Genomic DNA, 19,730 nt, shown 5'->3' with positions numbered 1-19,730 from the left:
ATCAGGCTACATATTTCATACCTTACTATAATAAAAAGATAATGCCCAATACATGTCTGGTATATTTGAAGAAACACATGTTACCTTCCCTCTCCCAAAAGTCATTAAGGGGTTGTTTAACAATTGTTGAATGGTTTGATGTAGAATGATTAAGATGCTCCCATGATATAATGAAAAATGAAATATAATTGTTTGGTAATTGTTTACAATGAAATTAGGGCGTTAAATGGTCAAGGGAGACCCAGTATACAAAATCATTCAGATGGTTTTAGAATCATTAAGAGACAGATTTTTTTTGCCAAACAAGATTCATCTTTTAACGATTCAGATACTGTCTCTTAATGAAACTATTAAGAGGTAAACAAACAACCCTTTGAGTTTATGACTTTAAATTGGATTTTAGTTAAATCTATGACCCCTTGATCTATCATTATATATCTTAGAACTTATGTGTTATTCGATAAACCAAACAAGACAAAACAAATTTCTTTTATGAAATGTTTTATTAAATAAACAGTTGTTGAATGGTTGATGTAAAATGATTAAGAGGATTTCATAATATAGTGCAAATGAAATATAATTGTAGGTAATTGTTTACAATGAAATTAAAGCGCTAAATGGTTAATGGAGACCCAAAATACAAAATTATTCAAAGGATTTTAGAATCATTAAGATGCAGATTTTTTTTATCAAGCAAGATTCACCTCTTAAAGATTTAAAAACTTTGTTAATGAATCTATTAAGAGGTAAACAAATATTTTTATTTAATTATTTGTGTAAATAAATTTGATTAAAAATTAAAAAAATATATACAATTAAATAGATAATTAATACTTTTAATTAAAATATATTATTGAAAGAGGAAAAAATGGGGTGAGATATTATTACCAAATAATATCCATTTAATTGGGTGATGGTGGTGGCGTGCGACCAAACGGAGGCATATGAGGTCGGCCTCACCATACGGTGAGTAGACCCCACCGCATCCAAACAAAACGTAAGGCATATACTCCATGTATAAATATTAGGGTTTACTCGTATTCGTATTTTATTCGTTTTTTTCTGCCCACAAGGTGAAGGAGAAGACGCACAAAACACATTGAAGAAAGCGGTGGGTGGGGGGTGTTTCATCTCTATCTCTCTCTCCATTTCAGACCCTGGAGTTAGGCCTTTGCCCTCCTGTGGCTACCCGAAGGTTATGCCGTTTGCCCTACATCAGGTATTTTTCCTTCTCTTTTTGCTTTTGTCCTTGTGATATTGGATTTTTCAGGTTTGATTGGTTGTTTGTTGATGATTTCATGAAATTCAATCTCAATTGTTGTGATGTTTTATTGTTTTGCGTTTGGATCAGGTTGATTTGATCTAGTTTTGGAGTGGGTTATTGGGAATTTGGGATTTTATCGATTTTGTATTTTGGCCGTTTTGATAGGTTAATTTGGTATCCGTTTGTCCAGCTGAAAATTTTGATTTTTAATGTGGTAGGATTTTTCTCGTAGGATTTTTAATAAATATTTGTTGATTTGTGGTCATTGGAGGTTAATTCCATAGACTAAAAGACTAAGGTTATCAATTGACCGAACTGTAAGATATGCAAATCCCTTATCTTATATGTTGTGAATTTGCTTTGTGTTTGTATTTCGTATCATGTCATTTTGGTTTGATCTGTTTCTAGTGTTTTTCTTCTTAGGGGCCGGAGGGCCAATAAGGTCTCCTAGACCTCGATGGATACAAAATATTAAAGTAATTTTCAGAGGATTTCAGATCGAATCTTGTCTATTGTAGCACTCTGTTGAACAGTGGTCGTTAGTTTCTATTTATATTTGATGTATGCTAAATTTAGTACTTCACCTTGTCAATCGTCATTTAATCGCAGTGACCACAAAATGATTATCTATGTTGATATTTTGGAAATACAAGTGTGAGTTACAAGTGGTACACAAATTTGTTAGAGCGTATTTTCAAACTCTTGGACGTTCAATGTCTCAATCAGATTATTTGGCTGCGACTGGAATATGCAAATCCAACCAATAAGGAAAAAGGGACGTGGCAAAATTATGCAAGCACACATTTAAATGCCTATACAATTGCAATTTAGCTTCCCTCAAGTATAATTTCTTACTTAGATATGAATAATGTTTGCATGTCAGCATTATGGTCTTCTATACATATGCTGTTTGTATGTTCAAAGTGGAAAACTATGTACTTTGATCCCCTCTTACTGAAGTGGAGCCCTTTTATGAAATAAGAATGTTCATTTTTTAACCAAATTTTATTTCAGGGGATAATAGATGTGAGCCTGCATCAAGTGCAGGGGGTGAGGAGTGACATTATCACTAGCTTTGTTACCACCCTTGTTGCATTTGTTTCATTAAGGGCCCATATTTCGTTACTGTTGAACATCTGGTACTGCAGTATTGTTCATCTCAATGGATATAAACTAGAACAGTTATGTTTGATGATTAAAGAGTTTTTGGGAGCATTTGACAATTGAGAGATTAGAAGATATATGATGTAATAGTAACATTGAAATTTCCTAAGATTTTGTGAAACGTAAGACCTACCCTTGATAGATAAACTTTGTATAACACGTGCTAGTATCACTTGACATTTGTTTTTATTTAATGCCCACATTATTACAATCTCTGATAAACACATGATTCAGTATTGCAAATGTGCATTGCTGTAATGAACATGAGAACATTTTTAAGTTGGAGAAATTGAAATTTAACTCTGCTACGAACCAATTTTCAACCTGTATGTCTGATTGTAACTTATGTTGAATTTCATGGAGTAAAAACAAACCAATTTCTAAAATTAGATCAGAATGACATGCATATTTGAATTAGAAAAATTCTTCTTAGAGGTCAATCATCATTTGTGAATTTAGACCTCTTTTTTCTAGAATCAGGTGGGGTATGTGGTGAGCGAGGATAACAGAAAGCTCATATGGGATGCTTTTTCTGTGAACATTATTGTTTATCTGCTAATATTTATTATGAACATTGTTTATGAACTTGGCCTTAGGACAAGAATATGGAATAACCGTCCAACAAGTATTTATGATATGTTGCACTGACATGGTGTGCGAGAAATGGAGTTCAGCAATTAGAATCATGGATGCAGGGTTGTGTATTTATGCATATGGATAATATATGTAATTATAAAACAAAAACGATAATAGAAAAGGATTCATTGTATATATATAATATATCACACACTTAAGCTCATGTTATATTTTTCCTTTACTTCTTTTTATTGTCCAATGCTAGTCAAAACTGTTGAGCAAAAGAATTATTTGCATGATTTCGTCTCTTTCACTTTCTATAGCATAATTGGACATAAATTTTACCTCGAACATTTGGCCCTTGCTTTCAACTGAACCACATGAACAGCCCTGACTGAATGACACCAATCAAACAAGTATCACACTTTAAAAAAGAAAAAAAGCTTAGCTGCCAGCCTGCCACAGGGTTGCTATTTGAGTCACTATGTGTATATAATTTTAGCTGTGTTGGTGTGTCCATAGAGTTGTTTATAGATGACAATAACCAAGTTCATACTAATTTTTGTTAATTTTTATATTTTGTCAGCGTGGAAAAGTTTTAATCTCTTCTGAGACATGGAGCAAGTGTGCCCCTGGTCAGGTTGTTTCCAGAGACAGGTTTTTTCATTCCAGGAAGTGCTTGATTGGCGTTTTCTCATCCTTGGAGGTTTCCAATTTGTTTCCTTCAACTGCACTTAGTGAGTCCACGGTATATGAGCAGTTAAGCAGGCGTAATGCAATTTTTTCCTGAGACAGGTGTCGGATATGTCATGTACATCAAGTAAGTTATTTGATTGCTTTCTTGAACTAGGTCTATGTTAGCATTTACTTGTGGAAACAGAGCTTTTTTCTTGTTTATATTGATCACGTTTGCAAACAATTTGGACACCATTGCAATGCTGATATAATATCCACGTCATTTTTTTCATAGCTATCTGCTGAAGAAAGGAGTTTAATGTATTATGTATGACCATCAGTTGTTTCAGTTGTCCTTCTGTCTTTGCCTGTTCTGTGGTTCTGAAATCATTTTTCTATTTTCAAACGGCAGGGCTGAACCTTGCTTGTAAATGCTGCATTCACCATTAGTAGATGAGATTGTTGGTGCGACCCTAATTGTAGCAATACTCGTCCTTTCTTCTGATGGTGTCAGTTAGATCTACAATAGTATTGGCCGAAGATTTTGCAACAGAATTCAAGTAGAGTAAATGAGATAGCCATTTGAAGTCCAAGACAGTGTTTTGGAGGTCTTACTGTTGGCTACAAGATTTCTGCTTATATCTATTCCTGGATCAGTGTCAAGATGCCCTGCGTTTCTCAATCATCTTTGCTTCTTTTGCCTTGTCAATGGTCTCGATGTCGTTGATCTGGTGTCTTTTATGAATAAGGCTGTGAGGACCTTCCATCAGAAGTATACAGTTCTGCTCATGCATCAAGAATGAAGGTGGATCCAGCTAGAACAGCCAGGCTGGTAGTTCATATTTTATAGTTCTGTATTTTTCTAGATAAGGTGTGCTATTTCTTCTATGTCTGTGTCTCTTCTTCATAAATAAAGCGCTACCTGCAGTTGTAAACGTGAAAATGGAAAGGTGAGCTGATTCTTATTTGTGCTTCTGGGTTAACTGCGATGTGAAATCATAACTGAGCCATCATGTGTTTTTATTATTCTGGCCCAGGTACAATATAATCAAGGAAGTTGGAGATGGAACCTTTGGGGTTGTATGGCGAGCATTGAATAAGCATAACGGTGAAGTGGTAGGTTTTCCCTGATTAACAAAGCATTCTGGAACTAATATGTAGTGTTTAAAAACTTGTAAAATTAAGTGATCACTTTTCTTAAAGTTGATGTATTATGGTTACAGGTTGCCATTAAGAAGATGAAGAGAAAATATTATTCTTGGGAAGAATGTATAAATTTGAGAGAAGTCAAGGTAACATCACTTTCATCGTTTCATGTTTTTGCTCTAGCTTCCTGTTCACAAACTGACTTTCTGACTCTCGACAGTCACTGCGTAAGATGAATCATCCGAATATTGTGAAGCTCAAGGAAGTTATTAGAGAAAATGACATTTTGTACTTCGTTTTTGAATATATGGTATGCAGCCTTTTCTTATTGTGTGTATCAGTTGTCGTTTGCTTTTAGGTTACTTTTATAAATATTATTATATTTCTCTTCCAGGAATGCAGTCTTTACCAGCATATGAAAGACAGAGTGAAGCCTTTTTCGGAAACTGAAATTAGAAACTGGTGCTTCCACGTGTTTCAAGGTCTTGTGTACATGCATCAGCATGGCTACTTCCATCGTGATCTTAAGCCAGGTATTTTCTGATAATGAATACATCGGGGTGATGGTTAGAGGATGAATGAATTCATTTTGTGTTGTAAATGACCTAGGTTATAATGGACTATGTTGTGTGTGTGTACAATTAACAGATTTTCATGTTACAACCTCTCATTTAAGGTTGTCCTGTGTAAATACCGCGTAGTTTGTTTTTGTACTTAAATTTTTGGCCTTAATGGTGAATCCTTAATTGTAGATACTGGTTTAGTATGTGGTTGCTTTGTCATTTGAAGTAACTTTGAGGTTCTCTTACTTGATCAATAATTTCATTTATATATTTGTGCACATTTTTGAACCCTTCTGTTGAGATTTTCTTTCAGCATTCTATATTACCTTTCGATTAATTTGTGATATGTCTAATTGTTTCTTAATGCATTCATGTTGTCAGAGAACTTGCTTGTTTCTAAGGGGGTGATAAAATTAGCTGATTTTGGTCTTGCTCGTGAGATTACATCCCAACCACCATACACCGAGTATGTTTCAACACGCTGGTGAGTCTTGTTCTTTCGCTCTATGTCTTGTCATATTCACTAAAACCTTGTCTCTTTATTCTTATTGTTCATTGTATTACCTTCCTGCTACTTGCTTTTTCTTAGTTACTGCAACTTGGATTTTCCAGGTATCGGGCCCCAGAGGTACTTCTCCAGTCACCAACATATGGCTCTGCCGTTGGTGAGTTGATGGAATTTCATAGTCTTATTTCACCAAGCGTATAACTATGGTTGTGGGATGTAACTTGTTAATTTCATTTCAATCACAGATTTATGGGCAATGGGTGCAATCATGGCCGAATTATTTACCCTCCGTCCACTTTTTCCGGGTTCAAGGTATTTAGTATGTCTTCTTATAAATAGAACTCGTGCCTGTATAGATGTTCTATAGTTTTCTCCTTCAGTGTTCTGTTCTGCATTTAAATGTGCCTGTATCATGACGTAGACTTTGTAATGCTATCACATGCTATCTTCTCTCTTTTTATGTGATTTTTGGGGGCATGTGGGAACTGAATTTATGCTGTGCTTTTCATCTGCAGCGAAGCGGATGAAATTTACAAAATCTGCAGTGTGATAGGCAGCCCAACAGAAAACACATGGCATGAGGGACTTGAACTGGCAAGTGCAATCAATTATCGGTTTCCAGAGGTTAGTTCATCTTGTCCTTGCCATCATTAGATGTCAGTTGCTTCTTAAATTAAACTAAGTATATTTGTCCAAAAACACGAAAGTCCAGAATTCGTTAAAAAAGCGACTTGGTTTCGTTTATTTTTTTCAAGTATTCTTGGCTGTAACTGTTACTGCTTCTATGATGTTAGGTCTTTATTTTTAGCAACTACAGGTGTTGTGCTATCATGATATTTAATGGTCGCATATGTTCCCTCAACCTAGACAAGTATGAGGATTTTTACCAATCAACTTGTGCTGAAATACTCCTGACCCACTACTATAAATCATTAAATTGGCATTGCAGCTCGCTGGTGTGCATCTTTCTACATTAATACCATCTGCAAGCCAGGAGGCAATCAATTTGATATCTGTAAGTACAGATTTATTGTTTCTTTTTGAACTTCAACACTTTGTGATAACATGCAATTAAATTTGATACTGAAATGTCTTCATTCATCATCATGTTACCATCTCTCTGCTATGTAGGCTCTGTGTTCTTGGGATCCATCCAAGAGGCCAACAGCTGTGGAGGCCCTTCAGCACCCTTTCTTCCAGGTAGCTATCCATTCCTATCAAGTTAGAAAATATTGACAGAAATAGTTACTAAGATCTGAGAGATCACTAAAATAGATAATTTTTCTAATCTGCAGAGTTGCTACTACATTCCCCCATCTCTTCGCTCTAAGTCTGCTACTTCTAGGATGCCTCTATCTGGTGTGTTTTTGGGCTTTGACAATTCAAATATTTTGGGATAACTAACGATCTTTTGTATGAGTTACTGACTGCATGTGATTTTTCAGTTGGATTAAACGGGAGGAGATCCATGGAGCAGAAATATGCAACAGGGTATTCTGGCCTTCCGTCAAATGTGAAGCCGGCAGGAAATGTTACTTCATCTGCAAAAGTACATGCATCCTTGGGCACAGGTAATGTATTGATGAGATGATTTTACACAGTTGTGAGCATTCATTTACTTTTTGAATAAATAGGTGGGAGTTTATTCTACTTTGGCATTAAGCAATAGTAAACTGGAAGATCAACATTTATACATGCTATTTCTCTGAAAAACTGTTGTAATGATCTTTAATGACAATGATGAATAATTTCTCTGGTTTGTGTTATTTTTTATCTGTGAAAATTTTCACATTTATTAATTTACTAGTCTGTAGTTAAGACCAACTGATTTAATAAGCATGCTATAAGCATATGATTTTGGTTCTCTGGTCGTCTTTGATGGATGACCTTAGAAGATACGAAAGGTAGGTTTTAGGAGCTTCGCATTGTAGAAGCATCTCATATAGGAGGCTGATTCCACGCGATGAAAGAAAAAGATGCCGTAATCATTGTGGCTTAATTTATAATGAAGCTAAAAACTAACAGATAGAAAGGATAGGAGCTACTAATTATTCCTATAATGAATAATAAATGATAAGCTAAACACCAACAATAGTCGTAATCATTATCCTAGTAATAAATAGAATAATCAGAAAATTTCCCAAAACTAATAAAAATATTGTTAGGATAATTGTTTAAATAAACATGTTTGAATTATACGTAAATAAGATCATGGTAAAATTACTCTTAGGGGCAGTTTGGCAGTTGCTGAATGGTTTGTTGCAGAATGATTAAATGGTCAGAATGATTAAGAGGCTCTTATGATATAGGCAAAATAAAATATAATTGTTTGGTAATTGTTTACAATGAAACTAGGGTGCTGAATGGTTAAAGGAGACCCATGATACAAAATCATTCAGAGGGTTTTAGAACCATTAAGAGACAGACTTTTTTTTTGCCAAACAAGATTCACCTCTTAACGATTCAGAGACTGCCTCTTATTGTAACTATTAAGAGGTAAACAAACAACCCCTCACCCTAATTCTTGTGATTGTCATCCTTTGTCAATTGTGATATAAAATTCATATAAAATATTTCATGCCCTCAACATAGAATGTCAGACACACTTAAACCAAGAGTGCAGCAGAGACCATCTCTATGAGGACAACTATTTTCCTTTTTAAAGATTTAGAAACAATGGGTTTGAATCCAATTTCTTTCTAGGATTATATTAGATCTTAGACAAAATTTCCATTTTAAACCAACTTTTATTGAACTATATTGTTTCTCTGCAATGTGATTACTCGGAGGTTCTCATATACAGTTTTTAAATTCTACTGCAGATGTGCTTCGTAAACTGGAAATGAATTATCAGGGTGGAGTCAAGAATGAAAAGCCTTATAGGAGTGCTACCAGACAACCAAAACACCAAACTTCTGGAAAGAACAATAATACAAGTAAGAACTTTCTTGCTATATCTATCTATACCATATTCTAAAGCTTTTCCAGTAAAAGATCTCAAAACAATTTAATAAGCACTAGAACCATACTCGCACAATGCAGCGAGATACATTTCGATTTTATTGTTTCGTTTTTTTTGTCTCAGTCGATGTTATAATATGGTTTGGTGTGATTTTGAGAAAGCGATGATGTTTTTATTTTTGAATAAAATATAAATATGAAGATATATCGTAAAAAATTGGAAAAAAAATATTGATATTGGTACCAATCTAAATATTTAAATTTTCTCGTTTCTTTGTGTATTTCTTTATTATATTATTTCATTTTTTTATTTTTGTTAGAGCTCAATAGTTATCCTAATTATATTTTAGATTTTTTATATTTGAAATAAGATGTTTATCCTCTATTTGGTTATGTTATCTGCAGTTAGTTACACGAATTCAAGCATGAAGCTTTAATAAGTTGTACTTGCATATAATTTACTTGTAATGTTGAATTTTAAGTAATATGCATCAATAAACAGTATTTTATGCATAAAAAATGATTTTTAAGAGTTTGTCAAATGCTTTAATATAGTATAGATTATGTATTGCTTAGTAATGCATAAATCTCTTAAATTTCAAATTTACAAGTAATTATTGCTTATGTAGAAGTTTTTAGAACTCTTTTGAGTTCCATACAACTAACTAATAACCAATTGATGAACACATTCAAATAAAGGATAATCATTGAACCCTAGTAATACAACATGATACTTCATCATTATATTTATCACAAAGAAATGCCCAATAATTAAATCTAAAATGAAGTACATCCTTATTTCTTAAATTATCTTAATTAAATGAACTATACCAAAAACAAGAAGTTTAAAATCTGTAGTTCAAACCAATGTTGATATATTTTTTTGGTTCATTTTACAAGGTCTTCAATTTAGCAAGATATTTCAACCACCACATGTAAAATATATTTTATTTAGACATAAACTTTGGACTTTATCGTCTTTTAACGTGAAATCGCATTGATTCTAAAATCATCTGTTTAAGTCTTGCATCATGTTGCATCGCACGGGTACACAACTAGTAATTTCATTGATCGGTTGTATGAAATCTGTTGGACTGAAAAAAAACCATTCTCTTGGATGTAGCAGCAGGGTTGATTGGAAAAAGTGGTGGCGTTTCCGATACTGCTGAGAAGTTGGTACACATGACCATTGGTTCTACTAGAGTGCCTCCTAGACAGCAGCAGCAGCAGCAGCAGCGGATATATATTCCTCCACCTGCAAAAGCCGGGATACGGAATGCGCGATCTGATTTCTATACTGGGAAGTCTCGCGATATTCAGCCGCGTAGAGGGTATTGCGGTAAGGTGGCAGGATGACTGAATGGGGATTTAACATCAATTCAAATGGTATTAATAAATATAGTTTATAATAGATAAAGTGAGGTCTTGTACTGCTACTGCTAGTGTGTGTGTGTGTGTTTGTGTTTTACTTATATAAATTATGTGTGTTTTGTGTGGCTTCCTTTTACCCAATTCCAGAAGTTTGTTGGACTACTTTGACATATTATTTATTATTATAAAAAATGATTTTGTGTTATGATTGCTTTGCTGCCTTTCATCTTGGATTTGTATATATTATGGGCCTTTTATTGTTGTCAAACTATTTTGATGGTTGGTTCTTAAATGTAGGTTTTGTAAGTCATCCATGTCTTTTTGAGTTTTTGTATAAGAATCCTTGAATTTTGTGTGAAATATTATTTTATATATATACATTTTTTATTATTACTCAATGAATCGATGATATTAAATAATTTGAATTAGGTATATATGTTTAAGTAAGACACTAAGAAAGGGGAAAATTTAAATGAAGTGTTACAAAAATCATGCATTAGAACCATAAGGGTGGTGTCTGATTGGTTTGAGCTTGGCTCCAAAGGTTAAAAGTACCAGGAGGTTTCAAGTTCAAATTCAAGGAGGAATAAAAGTCCTCTTGTGACCACGGAGGTTCAAATGCGGTGACTCCGGGCTATTTGAAAAACAGGTGGTTGTTTTGGAATTAGTCGGCTCGCATAGCGGGTTGGATATCCAGGTTAATAAAAAAAAATCATGCATTAGGCTATGCCCATCTGAAAGGTTAATGTGGCGTTGTATACGAGGCTTGAGCCAAACTTTTGTGACTTGCGAGCCTTTCAGAACGTCGGACATGAGTATTTTAATAATTTACTTGTTGAATCTCCCAACTTTTTGTTCCGCCTATTTTTGGTAGGACAAAAAAAAAATGCAACTGCCCTACTCAACTTTTTAATTATAGTCTAATATTGCATCAAACATAGTGTGACACGCTTGTGTTTGGTCATATGTCTTGCGATTGCACCCGTAACGAACTTTGGCAAACATTCTCATAACATATGTATGCATAATTTAAGATATTATAAATAGACGAAGGATCATGTGAGAAAAAAAGAGTTAAAATGAGAAATACTAGAAGAGATTCAGACCCTTGATAACTTTTAATCTCACCCTCACTCATGAATTGTACTTCTCATGAGAATTGATCTGGTGCATCTCATTAATGTTAATCCTCAATTAAGATTGATTCAAAGATTCTTATCCTTTTCACTTTAACTTTCTTTCTCACATCAACCCAACCCTAATTACTTAATAAATACATTATGATTCCAACATCAACTAAGAACTAGGCTTTGGTTCATAAAAAATGCTTGATTTAAAATGTGAAAGCTAAACAATAAAAACAAACTAAAACAATAAAGAAGTCGTAACCAAAGGGTTGTTTACTAAATACTTACTCGGTAAGTGTATACTAGATCATTTTACCTTATCGAATAAATATGACAAATATTGAGAATCTTACTAAGTAAAAATGAGAATAAGGACCGAGGGTCTTACCCGGTAACTGAGAGTAACACTTTTACTCAGTGAGCGCTTATCAGATAAAAATGTTTCATATAATGTCGTTTTAATGAAGTAAAACCATACCCGGTAAATTAAGTGAAAGTGTTGACTACTTGCTAGATAAACGTGGTTCATAAGCAAATTGGAACTGAAAACCCATAAATTATTTTATGCAACACAATTAAAATGATATTGGAATAGAAGCTATCAAATCGTCTGATGAACCCATCCATTAACAATTATTAGAAGAGTACTCGTGCAATGCAGCGAGACACATCTCGATTTTAGTGTTCTATTTTATTATTTGTCTTTGTTGATGTTATAATACGATTTTATGTGTTTTTAAGAAAATAATAATAATTTTATTTTTGAATAATATATAAATTTGAAAAAAAAATATATCAATGTTAATATCAAATCAATTATTTAAAAGTTCTCATCTTTTATAATTTCTTTAATTTATTTTTTATTATAATTTAATTTAAGTTTAATAACGAAATAATTTATTTTTGGTTTAATAATATAACATTTTATAAAAGATAATAATTGATTATTCTATTAGAATTCAATGATTATCCTAACTATATTTTAGATTTTTTATATTTAAAATGAGATTTACATCTGTATTTGATTATGTTTATCTGTAGTTAGTTACATGGATTCAGATATGGAGTTTTAATAAGTTGTACTTACGTACAATCTACTTGTAATATTAAGTTTTAAGTAATATGCATTAATAAACAGTACTTTACGCATAAAAAAGTGGTTTTTAAGAGTTTTTGTCAAATGTTTTATAATATAGTATAGATAAGAATAAGAATTATGGGTTGTTTACCAATTTTTTATTAAATCCTGTATGAATAAATTGTCTGTCCGGATAAATTTGTCTGTCTGGATAAATGAGTGTTGTTGTTTACTTTTTTTATCTGAACCAACAGTCTGAATAACACAAATGACTGATTTACCCCCCAATATTAATTATTTGAACATAAAGACGCAAAATCATAAAGAGGCCGACGATGGGGTGTCTCAAATGGGAAGGATGTAGTGCTTTAAATAGGGGTAGGGGTGTCATGTTTGTGGCTGAATGAGGACAACACACTATTTCTATCTGTACGATTAAGCCATGTTCTGTGCGAATAAGCCGTAAGTAAACAACCCAAACGAACTGTGCGAATAAGCCAGATAGATCAATAAGCTTAATTAAGCCGCAAGTAAACATCCCTTTACTCTGGGCCAAAGAAGTAAAAACCAAGAAAATAGTCGAGTTCTAGAGTACAAAGACAAATAGCAGTCAGATAAACCATAAGGGTGGTGCCTGATTGGTTTAAACTTGAACTCCAAAGGTCAAAATACCTGAAGATGTCAGGTTCAAATCCAAGAAGAAATAAAAATCCCCATATTCTGCTTGAATCCAGTTAAGATGCATCCTTCATCATGGCATAAAATTTGCAACCATTTTGTTTAAATAGAACTTGTAGGTTTTACCCCAAATGTACATAATCTTCTTAGCTTGTTAAGTCCCAACAAACCTCCTACTTTCTGTTCCCAAATATAAATACAACATTACTGCAAATAACGAAAGAGACATGAGTACAAAATGCTCGTATATGATGCCGAAGGCTTGTCGACTCCCCGTCCTTCTTCATCTGTTAGTACGTAAGCGTATGATTGTCGTTAAAGGTATTGCGATTGTATTCTCTCCCGATTTTGTTCCCACCACTGCTTTGCATGAACTTCTCCAAACTTTTCACGGCTGCATACAGTTGATACCGTCGTCACTTGTCAGGATATCGATGAAACAAGTGAACCAAATGGTGGTAGTAGAGGATTTACCTGAATCTGACACGCCGGAGCTCTCGGGTTCCGTCTACCAACTGTCTGATGGTAATGTAAACACCCGGCTCGTCTTCCTCTATCCACTCCGAATCCATATCACTGGCGTTACTGATTGAAACTGATGTCTCATCTCGAGAAGATGTTGTCGTTCTTGATGCATCCATGGATGATGCATTGTAATGATTAATTTGCTCTGGAGGTTTATAGTAATTGTTCCTTATCGGGTTCATCATCGGGCTGTCTCTTACTGATCCAAACCTTGAATAGGTCGAGTCTCTCTGCAAAGTTGATGAACATAATAAATCTCTTTATCCAAATCCAAGACTTGTTCCGGAATCATGATGGAAAAGGGAGGAAGAGAGGTTACCCCGTCCTCCGACCTAGAGGGTGTGTCAAGAGCTTGACAGTTGAACCTCTGAACGTTGTAAAGCTCCATGATTCGGTCATAATTCTCTCCCCACCACCTCTGCGCTTGCCATTTATCGAACATCTCTCGACTTCCATTCAAGAAAATTCAAGAAACATCAGCATGCGGTTGTAAAACTCACTATAAACCAACCAAACGAACCCAATACATCCCATATTCCCATCTAAAAGGGTGTCTAGGAATGGGATGTGCGTTTCACTCTCGCTATGTAACATAATAATGATGACGAGTGAAATAAGGGTGTGGTTCGTACGCTATACGTAGACAAAACCGGATTGGATGGGCGAGAGTGAGGTAACCGGGGTGAAAGAACTCTGAAAGGTCTTAGAGTTTCAATTTAGCATGGGTAGTTTAGTAATTTCACCAGTTTTGGTGGGATAATTAAAAATACATTTTTAATGAAGTTTTGGTATTGTGTTCTGTTTCATCAGGTACCATAAGGTGAGGATCTAAAGTGTACAACTGGTGTTAGACAGACAAGACTCCTACCACATTAAAATAGTGTCGCTATTGAGATGGAAGGACCACCCCACCCCACCCCACCCCCATTGGTTGTAATGGCCTGCCTATGGACTTTTAAAAAATGGGACCAGATGTTTTAATTCAGCACTGTCTAGTTTTCGGACTATGAAATGAAATAATTCAAACCCATTCATCTTGGAAACCAAGTGGAACGTATGCGATGAACGGAAGTTCTTACTTGAATCGGATGCGCTTGAGATCGTTTCCGCCGTTGGGCAAGGACACAAAAGTGATTTGAACACCGGGCTCCACCTGAGCCATCCATTCTGTCGGGTCATCGTCGTCATCCAAAACCAAATGACCAGATTGCCGAGGTGGTTCGTAACCTCCATTCGCGTTGAAATCCCAAGGCGCGGTGGAACTTGAACTTCCACCAGAATGCATATAACCTTTAGATAACATGGAATCATAGTCTGTGTGTGCTCTCTTGAAACTGCTTGGGCCTGTGGGGGGTTTACCTTTGGAAGAACCAGAAGCTTTTAATGCCATGTCCTTCATCTGTTCAACAAAACAAATACAAAGTACTTATAAACCACACTTGATGATGTAACATAACAAAGTCTGAATCATTAAGCAAAGAAAACAAGATTTTGATGAGAAAAGAAAGGCAGCCAGACAGACAGCCATCAGCTTTCTTGGGCAGTTCAAGAATTAGATTACTTCATTTGGTGGGCATTCCAATTAATTATTGCACCTATCAAATCTTTTATTTCACTTCTACACATTCTTGATAAAAAAATATATCAACACCTTTTTGTACCTACAAGTTTTATGGAATCTTTATCCAATGGACTAATGAAAATGGTAATAAATTCATGTTATTTGAGAAATTATAGAAATCTGATAAAAGTTTGCTCCGACAACGATGCTAAACTCTTCTCGAAAATAGATAAAAGGAGAGATAACGAAAAAAAAACTTAGGGGTCGTTTACCAAATACTTACCCGGTAAGTATTTACCGGTAAAATTTAACACTATTATTTACGTACCGGGTGAGATTTTAGTCCACCAAAACGATATCGTATGCAACAATTTACCCGGTAAACGCTTACCGTGGTAAGAGTCGTCGGCCTCATTTACTGGGTAAGATTCATGGTCCTTGTCTCGCTCTTACTGAGTAAGATTTTTGGTTCTTCTACCATATTTATCCGGTGAGATAATATGACTTGATAAACACTTAGTCAGGTAAGTGTTCGGTAAACTGCCACTTAATAAAAATCTCTAATTTATTTTTATTTTGAAGAATCCCTAATCCAAAAGCCTGAAAACAGAATCTTAACAACTTTTCACGATGATCAGTCAAAAATGGAATATCATCATCAGACAAGATCTTGAAGACTATATACATTTAATCGCTTTAAAATCAAATATTGTAATAATAAAATAACAAATAATACGTATGCTTATCGCATTTAAAATAAACTAAAAAATACATGCAAAATACAACGAAATATATCTCGATTTTAAGGTTTTTTTTTTTTTTTAATTTTGTCTCGGTCGATATTATAATACGGTTTTGAGAAAAAGATTATGTGTTTTGAATAAAATATAAATATGAAAATATCATAAAAAAAATATTGATATTAGTACCAAACTAACTATTCAAAATTTCTCGTTTTTTATGTATTTCTTTAATTCATTTTTCTATTTTTGGTTTAATAATATAATTTTTTATAAAGATAATAATTAAGTATTTTGTTAAATATCAATGATTATCCTAATTATATTTCAATTTTTTTATATTTAAAATGAAATGTTTATCCTATATTTGATTATGTTTATCTGCAGCTAATTACACGAATTCAAACATAAAACTTTAATCACATAATTTACTTGTAATCTTGAATTTTAACAAAAATATACATCAATAAACAGTATTTCATGCATAAAAAATGGTTTTTAATTTTTTTTTGTTAAATGCTTTATAATATAGTATTGATTAATTTCTAGAAATAATTTTATCAGGAAGCATTATAAATATACGAAAAATATTTGATTCTAATATAAAAAATAAATATGTATACTATATTATAAAATATTTAACAAAAACTCTTAAAAATCATTTTTAAGCATAAAGTATTATTTATTGTATGTTACTTAAAATTCAAGATTACAATTAAATTGTGCATATGTACAGCTTATTAAAACTCCATGTTTGAATCTGTGTAACTAACAACAGACAAACATAATCAAATAAGGATAAACATCTTATTTTAAAAATAAAAAAAAATAAAATATAATTAAGATCATCATTCAGTCACAACATAATACTTAATTATTATTTTTATAAAAATTTAAATTATTTTAAAACAAAAATAAATTACTTTGTTATTAAATCTAAATTAAATTATAATAAAAAAATTAAATTAAAAAAATATAAAAAATAAAAACTTTAAATAGTTATATTTGATAAAATAATAATAAAAGTTTTTGAGGGTAACCTGGGTAGTGAGAGTTTTGACGGCGTCTTTATTCCCACGCGCTCCCACTTCCTCACCTTCATCGTCTACCTGCTGCTTTGAGCACGTTATACACGTCAGCATCTTCTCCTTTTTACTACATAGAAAACAAATACAATTAATTCATAATTAAAAATTAATATTAATATTAATTAAAAATTTACAATTAAAAATTTATAATAATAAATATCAATTAATATTAAATTAATTGAAAAAAGTTGACAATAACCTCGTCGCTACTTTAACTAGAATTAAATATCATTCTTTTCTCCTTAAAAAGATTTCTTCAATTTGAAATTGCTTATTTAAAACAACTTATGATTTTCTATAAAAATCTTTATCAACTTATTATAAGTTAGAATAGTTTAACTTCTTTAAAACCATAAATCAAAGTGCTTATTACCGGTGTCATACTGAAATAAATCAATAAGTTGTTTTTATAAGCAATTCCAAACACCCCTTTAGACATTTTCTACTATGTATCTTCTTTTCTCTGTTTTAATATACATAACATAGCATTAATAGTAAAAATACATCCTAAATCTTTAAAATCTCTATCTTAAGAACCATTTACAAAACGCTTACCAGTAAAATTCAAAATTATAACTTACTTATTGGGTAAAATTTTAGTCTACCAAAACAGTATCGTATACAAAAATCTACCCGGCAAGCGATAACCATGATAAGAGTCGTCATCATCACTTACCGGTTAAAACCCCCGGTCCATACCTTCTCTCTTACCGGATATAATTATTGATCCTTACTATTTTTATTAAATAAGAAAATACAGCTCGGTAACCGATAAACACTTAGGGGTCGTTTACTAAATACTTACTGGGTAAGTGCTTACCAATAAAATTTAACACTATTATTTACATATTTGGTAAGATTTTAGACCACCAAAACGACATTGCATGCAACAATTTACCCGGTAAGTGCTTACCGGTCGTCGCCCTCACTTACCGGGTAAGGCTCTTGGTCTTTGTCTCGTTCTTACCGGGCAAGATTCTTGGTCCTTACCATATTCATCCGGTGATAATATTTTATAAAAACATAAAAATGTGCAAAGCTTAATTTCTATGACACTGATGTCTCAACTTTAATTGATTGAAAACCAAGTAAAACAAACTTACGATAAAGATCGATAGCGTCATGAAAAACGGAAGCAGAAAGAATAAGGAGATTTTAGAATCTTTGGAACAGAAAAGGGAAAGATGAAAAAGAAATAACAAGACTTTGATTTTTTGTTGGGACCAAGGAAAAGTGGAAACAATGGTGGGAGTTAATCCCAAAACTCTTGCTTTACCCTTCTTTTCAAGCTTCGATTATGGATCGCAAAGTTGCCTGCTGGAATCATCTATCCCGATATGCCTCGAGAGATCATCCCAGTTGCTTGCTTTTCTTGAATCTCTAACCAAACCCAATACCCACAATTCAATCCATTGTGTTTCCAATTTCCGGTTTCCAATCACCATTGTTGATGATTGATGTGAAAGAAATTATAGATGGATGAGAAACATAGATGAAGGTTTACAAGTGTTTTGAAGGTTGTCGAGCACACAAGGTGTTCGACGAATCGACAAAGAGACAAAATTAAAGTTACCTTCGAAAACGACTCGCCTATGGCTGACCCACTCGCTCTGTTCCTGTCTCTTCCTCTTCTTCTTTAACCCCCACAACTATTTCTTCTTTCCCCTTCTTTTTATCTGGCAACCTCAGAAATATTCCTCCATGTTCCTTCTGCAAATCAAACAAATAGCAGCTACGAATTACAACCAAATCTAGCATAAAACCGTATCAATTCATTCAAATGTACATCACACACATGAAATAGAGATAGATTCTGATTTTCGTAAGCTTACCAAAACAAGGGCATCATCAGTCGGCGACTTCGACTTCTATCTAGAAACCAAAATCTTCTTGAGAAATCGAAACATACGATACAAGAATCCGGCCGGCGATAAGTCGTCGTTGATTATTGAAAGCTATGGAAGAAGAAAGGTATTTGGAATGGCTTTGTCTCCAGGTTTTGCAGGTTAGATTCAAATACTTGCGTCAGAGAGAGAGAGAGAGAGAGAGAGAGAGGGGAACCGAAAATGGTGAACAGAGACAATAAAGCAGTAGCATCTCTGGTATTTATAGAAATCACGAACCCAAACAAAAAATTATTATCATAAATATCATTAATTTTTATTAAAAATTGTGATTTTTTAATTAATATTTAGTATATAAAAATATATTTCCTCCGAGTTTAAACGTACCGTGTATATCTCACTCGTAAGTAGAAATAGAGTTTTGAGACAATGAAAAGATGTATGTAAATCTGTCCTCTGATCCAAATAATAAAACGATTATTTACGTAAAAATCTGTAACTTGGAAAAAAGTGTTTTTCAGTAGATGGATTATAAGAAATTTAAACGGTTCCAGAGTTTTCTGATGGTCGATCTTGAAAATACTGTATAACATTTGTCGACTAGTTGGGGTTTACGTCGTCTTCATGCTCTTTTTGATTGTAATATCGATTGGGTCGGGTTTTGAAGTATTCAAAATGCGTGCCAGCGTAAAAGATAATTAAATTTAAAGGCATTAACAAAGTACCATTACAAAAAGGTTATGGGAACCCCTATTGACATGTGGTACCCTTCCCGAACGTCCATATTCTTTTATTCTTATCTTTATAAAGACTGATATAATTCGTAACAGGTCATCAATTAGTATTAATTTGATTTTCTGT

The 19,730-nt window shown here is 33.3% G+C and overlaps 2 protein-coding genes across 9 annotated transcripts; one reads left to right on the top strand and one right to left on the bottom strand.

Moving 5' to 3' along the window:
* Positions 1 to 1,052: 1,052 nt before the first annotated feature.
* Positions 1,053 to 10,451, top strand: LOC112521321 (cyclin-dependent kinase F-4-like). Of its 6 annotated transcripts, none has more exons than XM_025130104.1 (18): positions 1,053 to 1,219; positions 3,591 to 3,824; positions 4,092 to 4,484; positions 4,608 to 4,629; positions 4,717 to 4,795; positions 4,903 to 4,971; positions 5,046 to 5,135; positions 5,220 to 5,358; positions 5,770 to 5,872; positions 6,001 to 6,053; positions 6,142 to 6,208; positions 6,412 to 6,520; positions 6,846 to 6,911; positions 7,028 to 7,096; positions 7,192 to 7,255; positions 7,342 to 7,467; positions 8,719 to 8,832; positions 9,981 to 10,451. In XM_025130104.1, exons 4-18 carry the CDS (start codon positions 4,622 to 4,624, stop codon positions 10,211 to 10,213), a joined length of 1,389 nt encoding a protein of 462 aa, XP_024985872.1. In that variant the 5' UTR covers positions 1,053 to 1,219; positions 3,591 to 3,824; positions 4,092 to 4,484; positions 4,608 to 4,621; the 3' UTR covers positions 10,214 to 10,451. The 6 variants fall into 6 exon arrangements, with proteins under 6 accessions (XP_024985872.1, XP_024985871.1, XP_024985873.1 ...); XM_025130103.1 differs by having other exon boundaries at positions 4,092 to 4,511; XM_025130105.1 differs by having other exon boundaries at positions 4,092 to 4,629; positions 9,984 to 10,450.
* Positions 10,452 to 13,218: 2,767 nt separating this feature from the next.
* LOC112521422 (protein Brevis radix-like 1) lies at positions 13,219 to 19,057 on the bottom strand. 3 transcript variants are annotated; one of them, XM_025130280.1, is made up of 8 exons: positions 18,858 to 19,057; positions 18,599 to 18,735; positions 16,978 to 17,092; positions 14,996 to 15,035; positions 14,716 to 14,926; positions 13,956 to 14,085; positions 13,586 to 13,866; positions 13,219 to 13,505 (listed from the first exon to the last, which is right to left on the bottom strand). In XM_025130280.1, exons 3-8 carry the CDS (start codon positions 17,077 to 17,079, stop codon positions 13,427 to 13,429), a joined length of 843 nt encoding a protein of 280 aa, XP_024986048.1. In that variant the 5' UTR covers positions 17,080 to 17,092; positions 18,599 to 18,735; positions 18,858 to 19,057; the 3' UTR covers positions 13,219 to 13,426. The 3 variants fall into 3 exon arrangements, with proteins under 3 accessions (XP_024986048.1, XP_024986046.1, XP_024986047.1); XM_025130278.1 differs by having other exon boundaries at positions 14,716 to 15,035; XM_025130279.1 differs by having other exon boundaries at positions 14,716 to 15,035; positions 18,599 to 19,057.
* Positions 19,058 to 19,730: the final 673 nt, after the last annotated feature.

Source organism: Cynara cardunculus, assembly GCF_001531365.2.
Source record: "Cynara cardunculus var. scolymus isolate 2C chromosome LG 11, CcrdV1, whole genome shotgun sequence".
Classification (NCBI taxonomy): domain Eukaryota; kingdom Viridiplantae; phylum Streptophyta; class Magnoliopsida; order Asterales; family Asteraceae; genus Cynara; species Cynara cardunculus.
The sequence above is the reverse complement of the archived record's forward strand: the minus strand, read 5'-3'. Positions and strand labels throughout refer to the sequence as shown.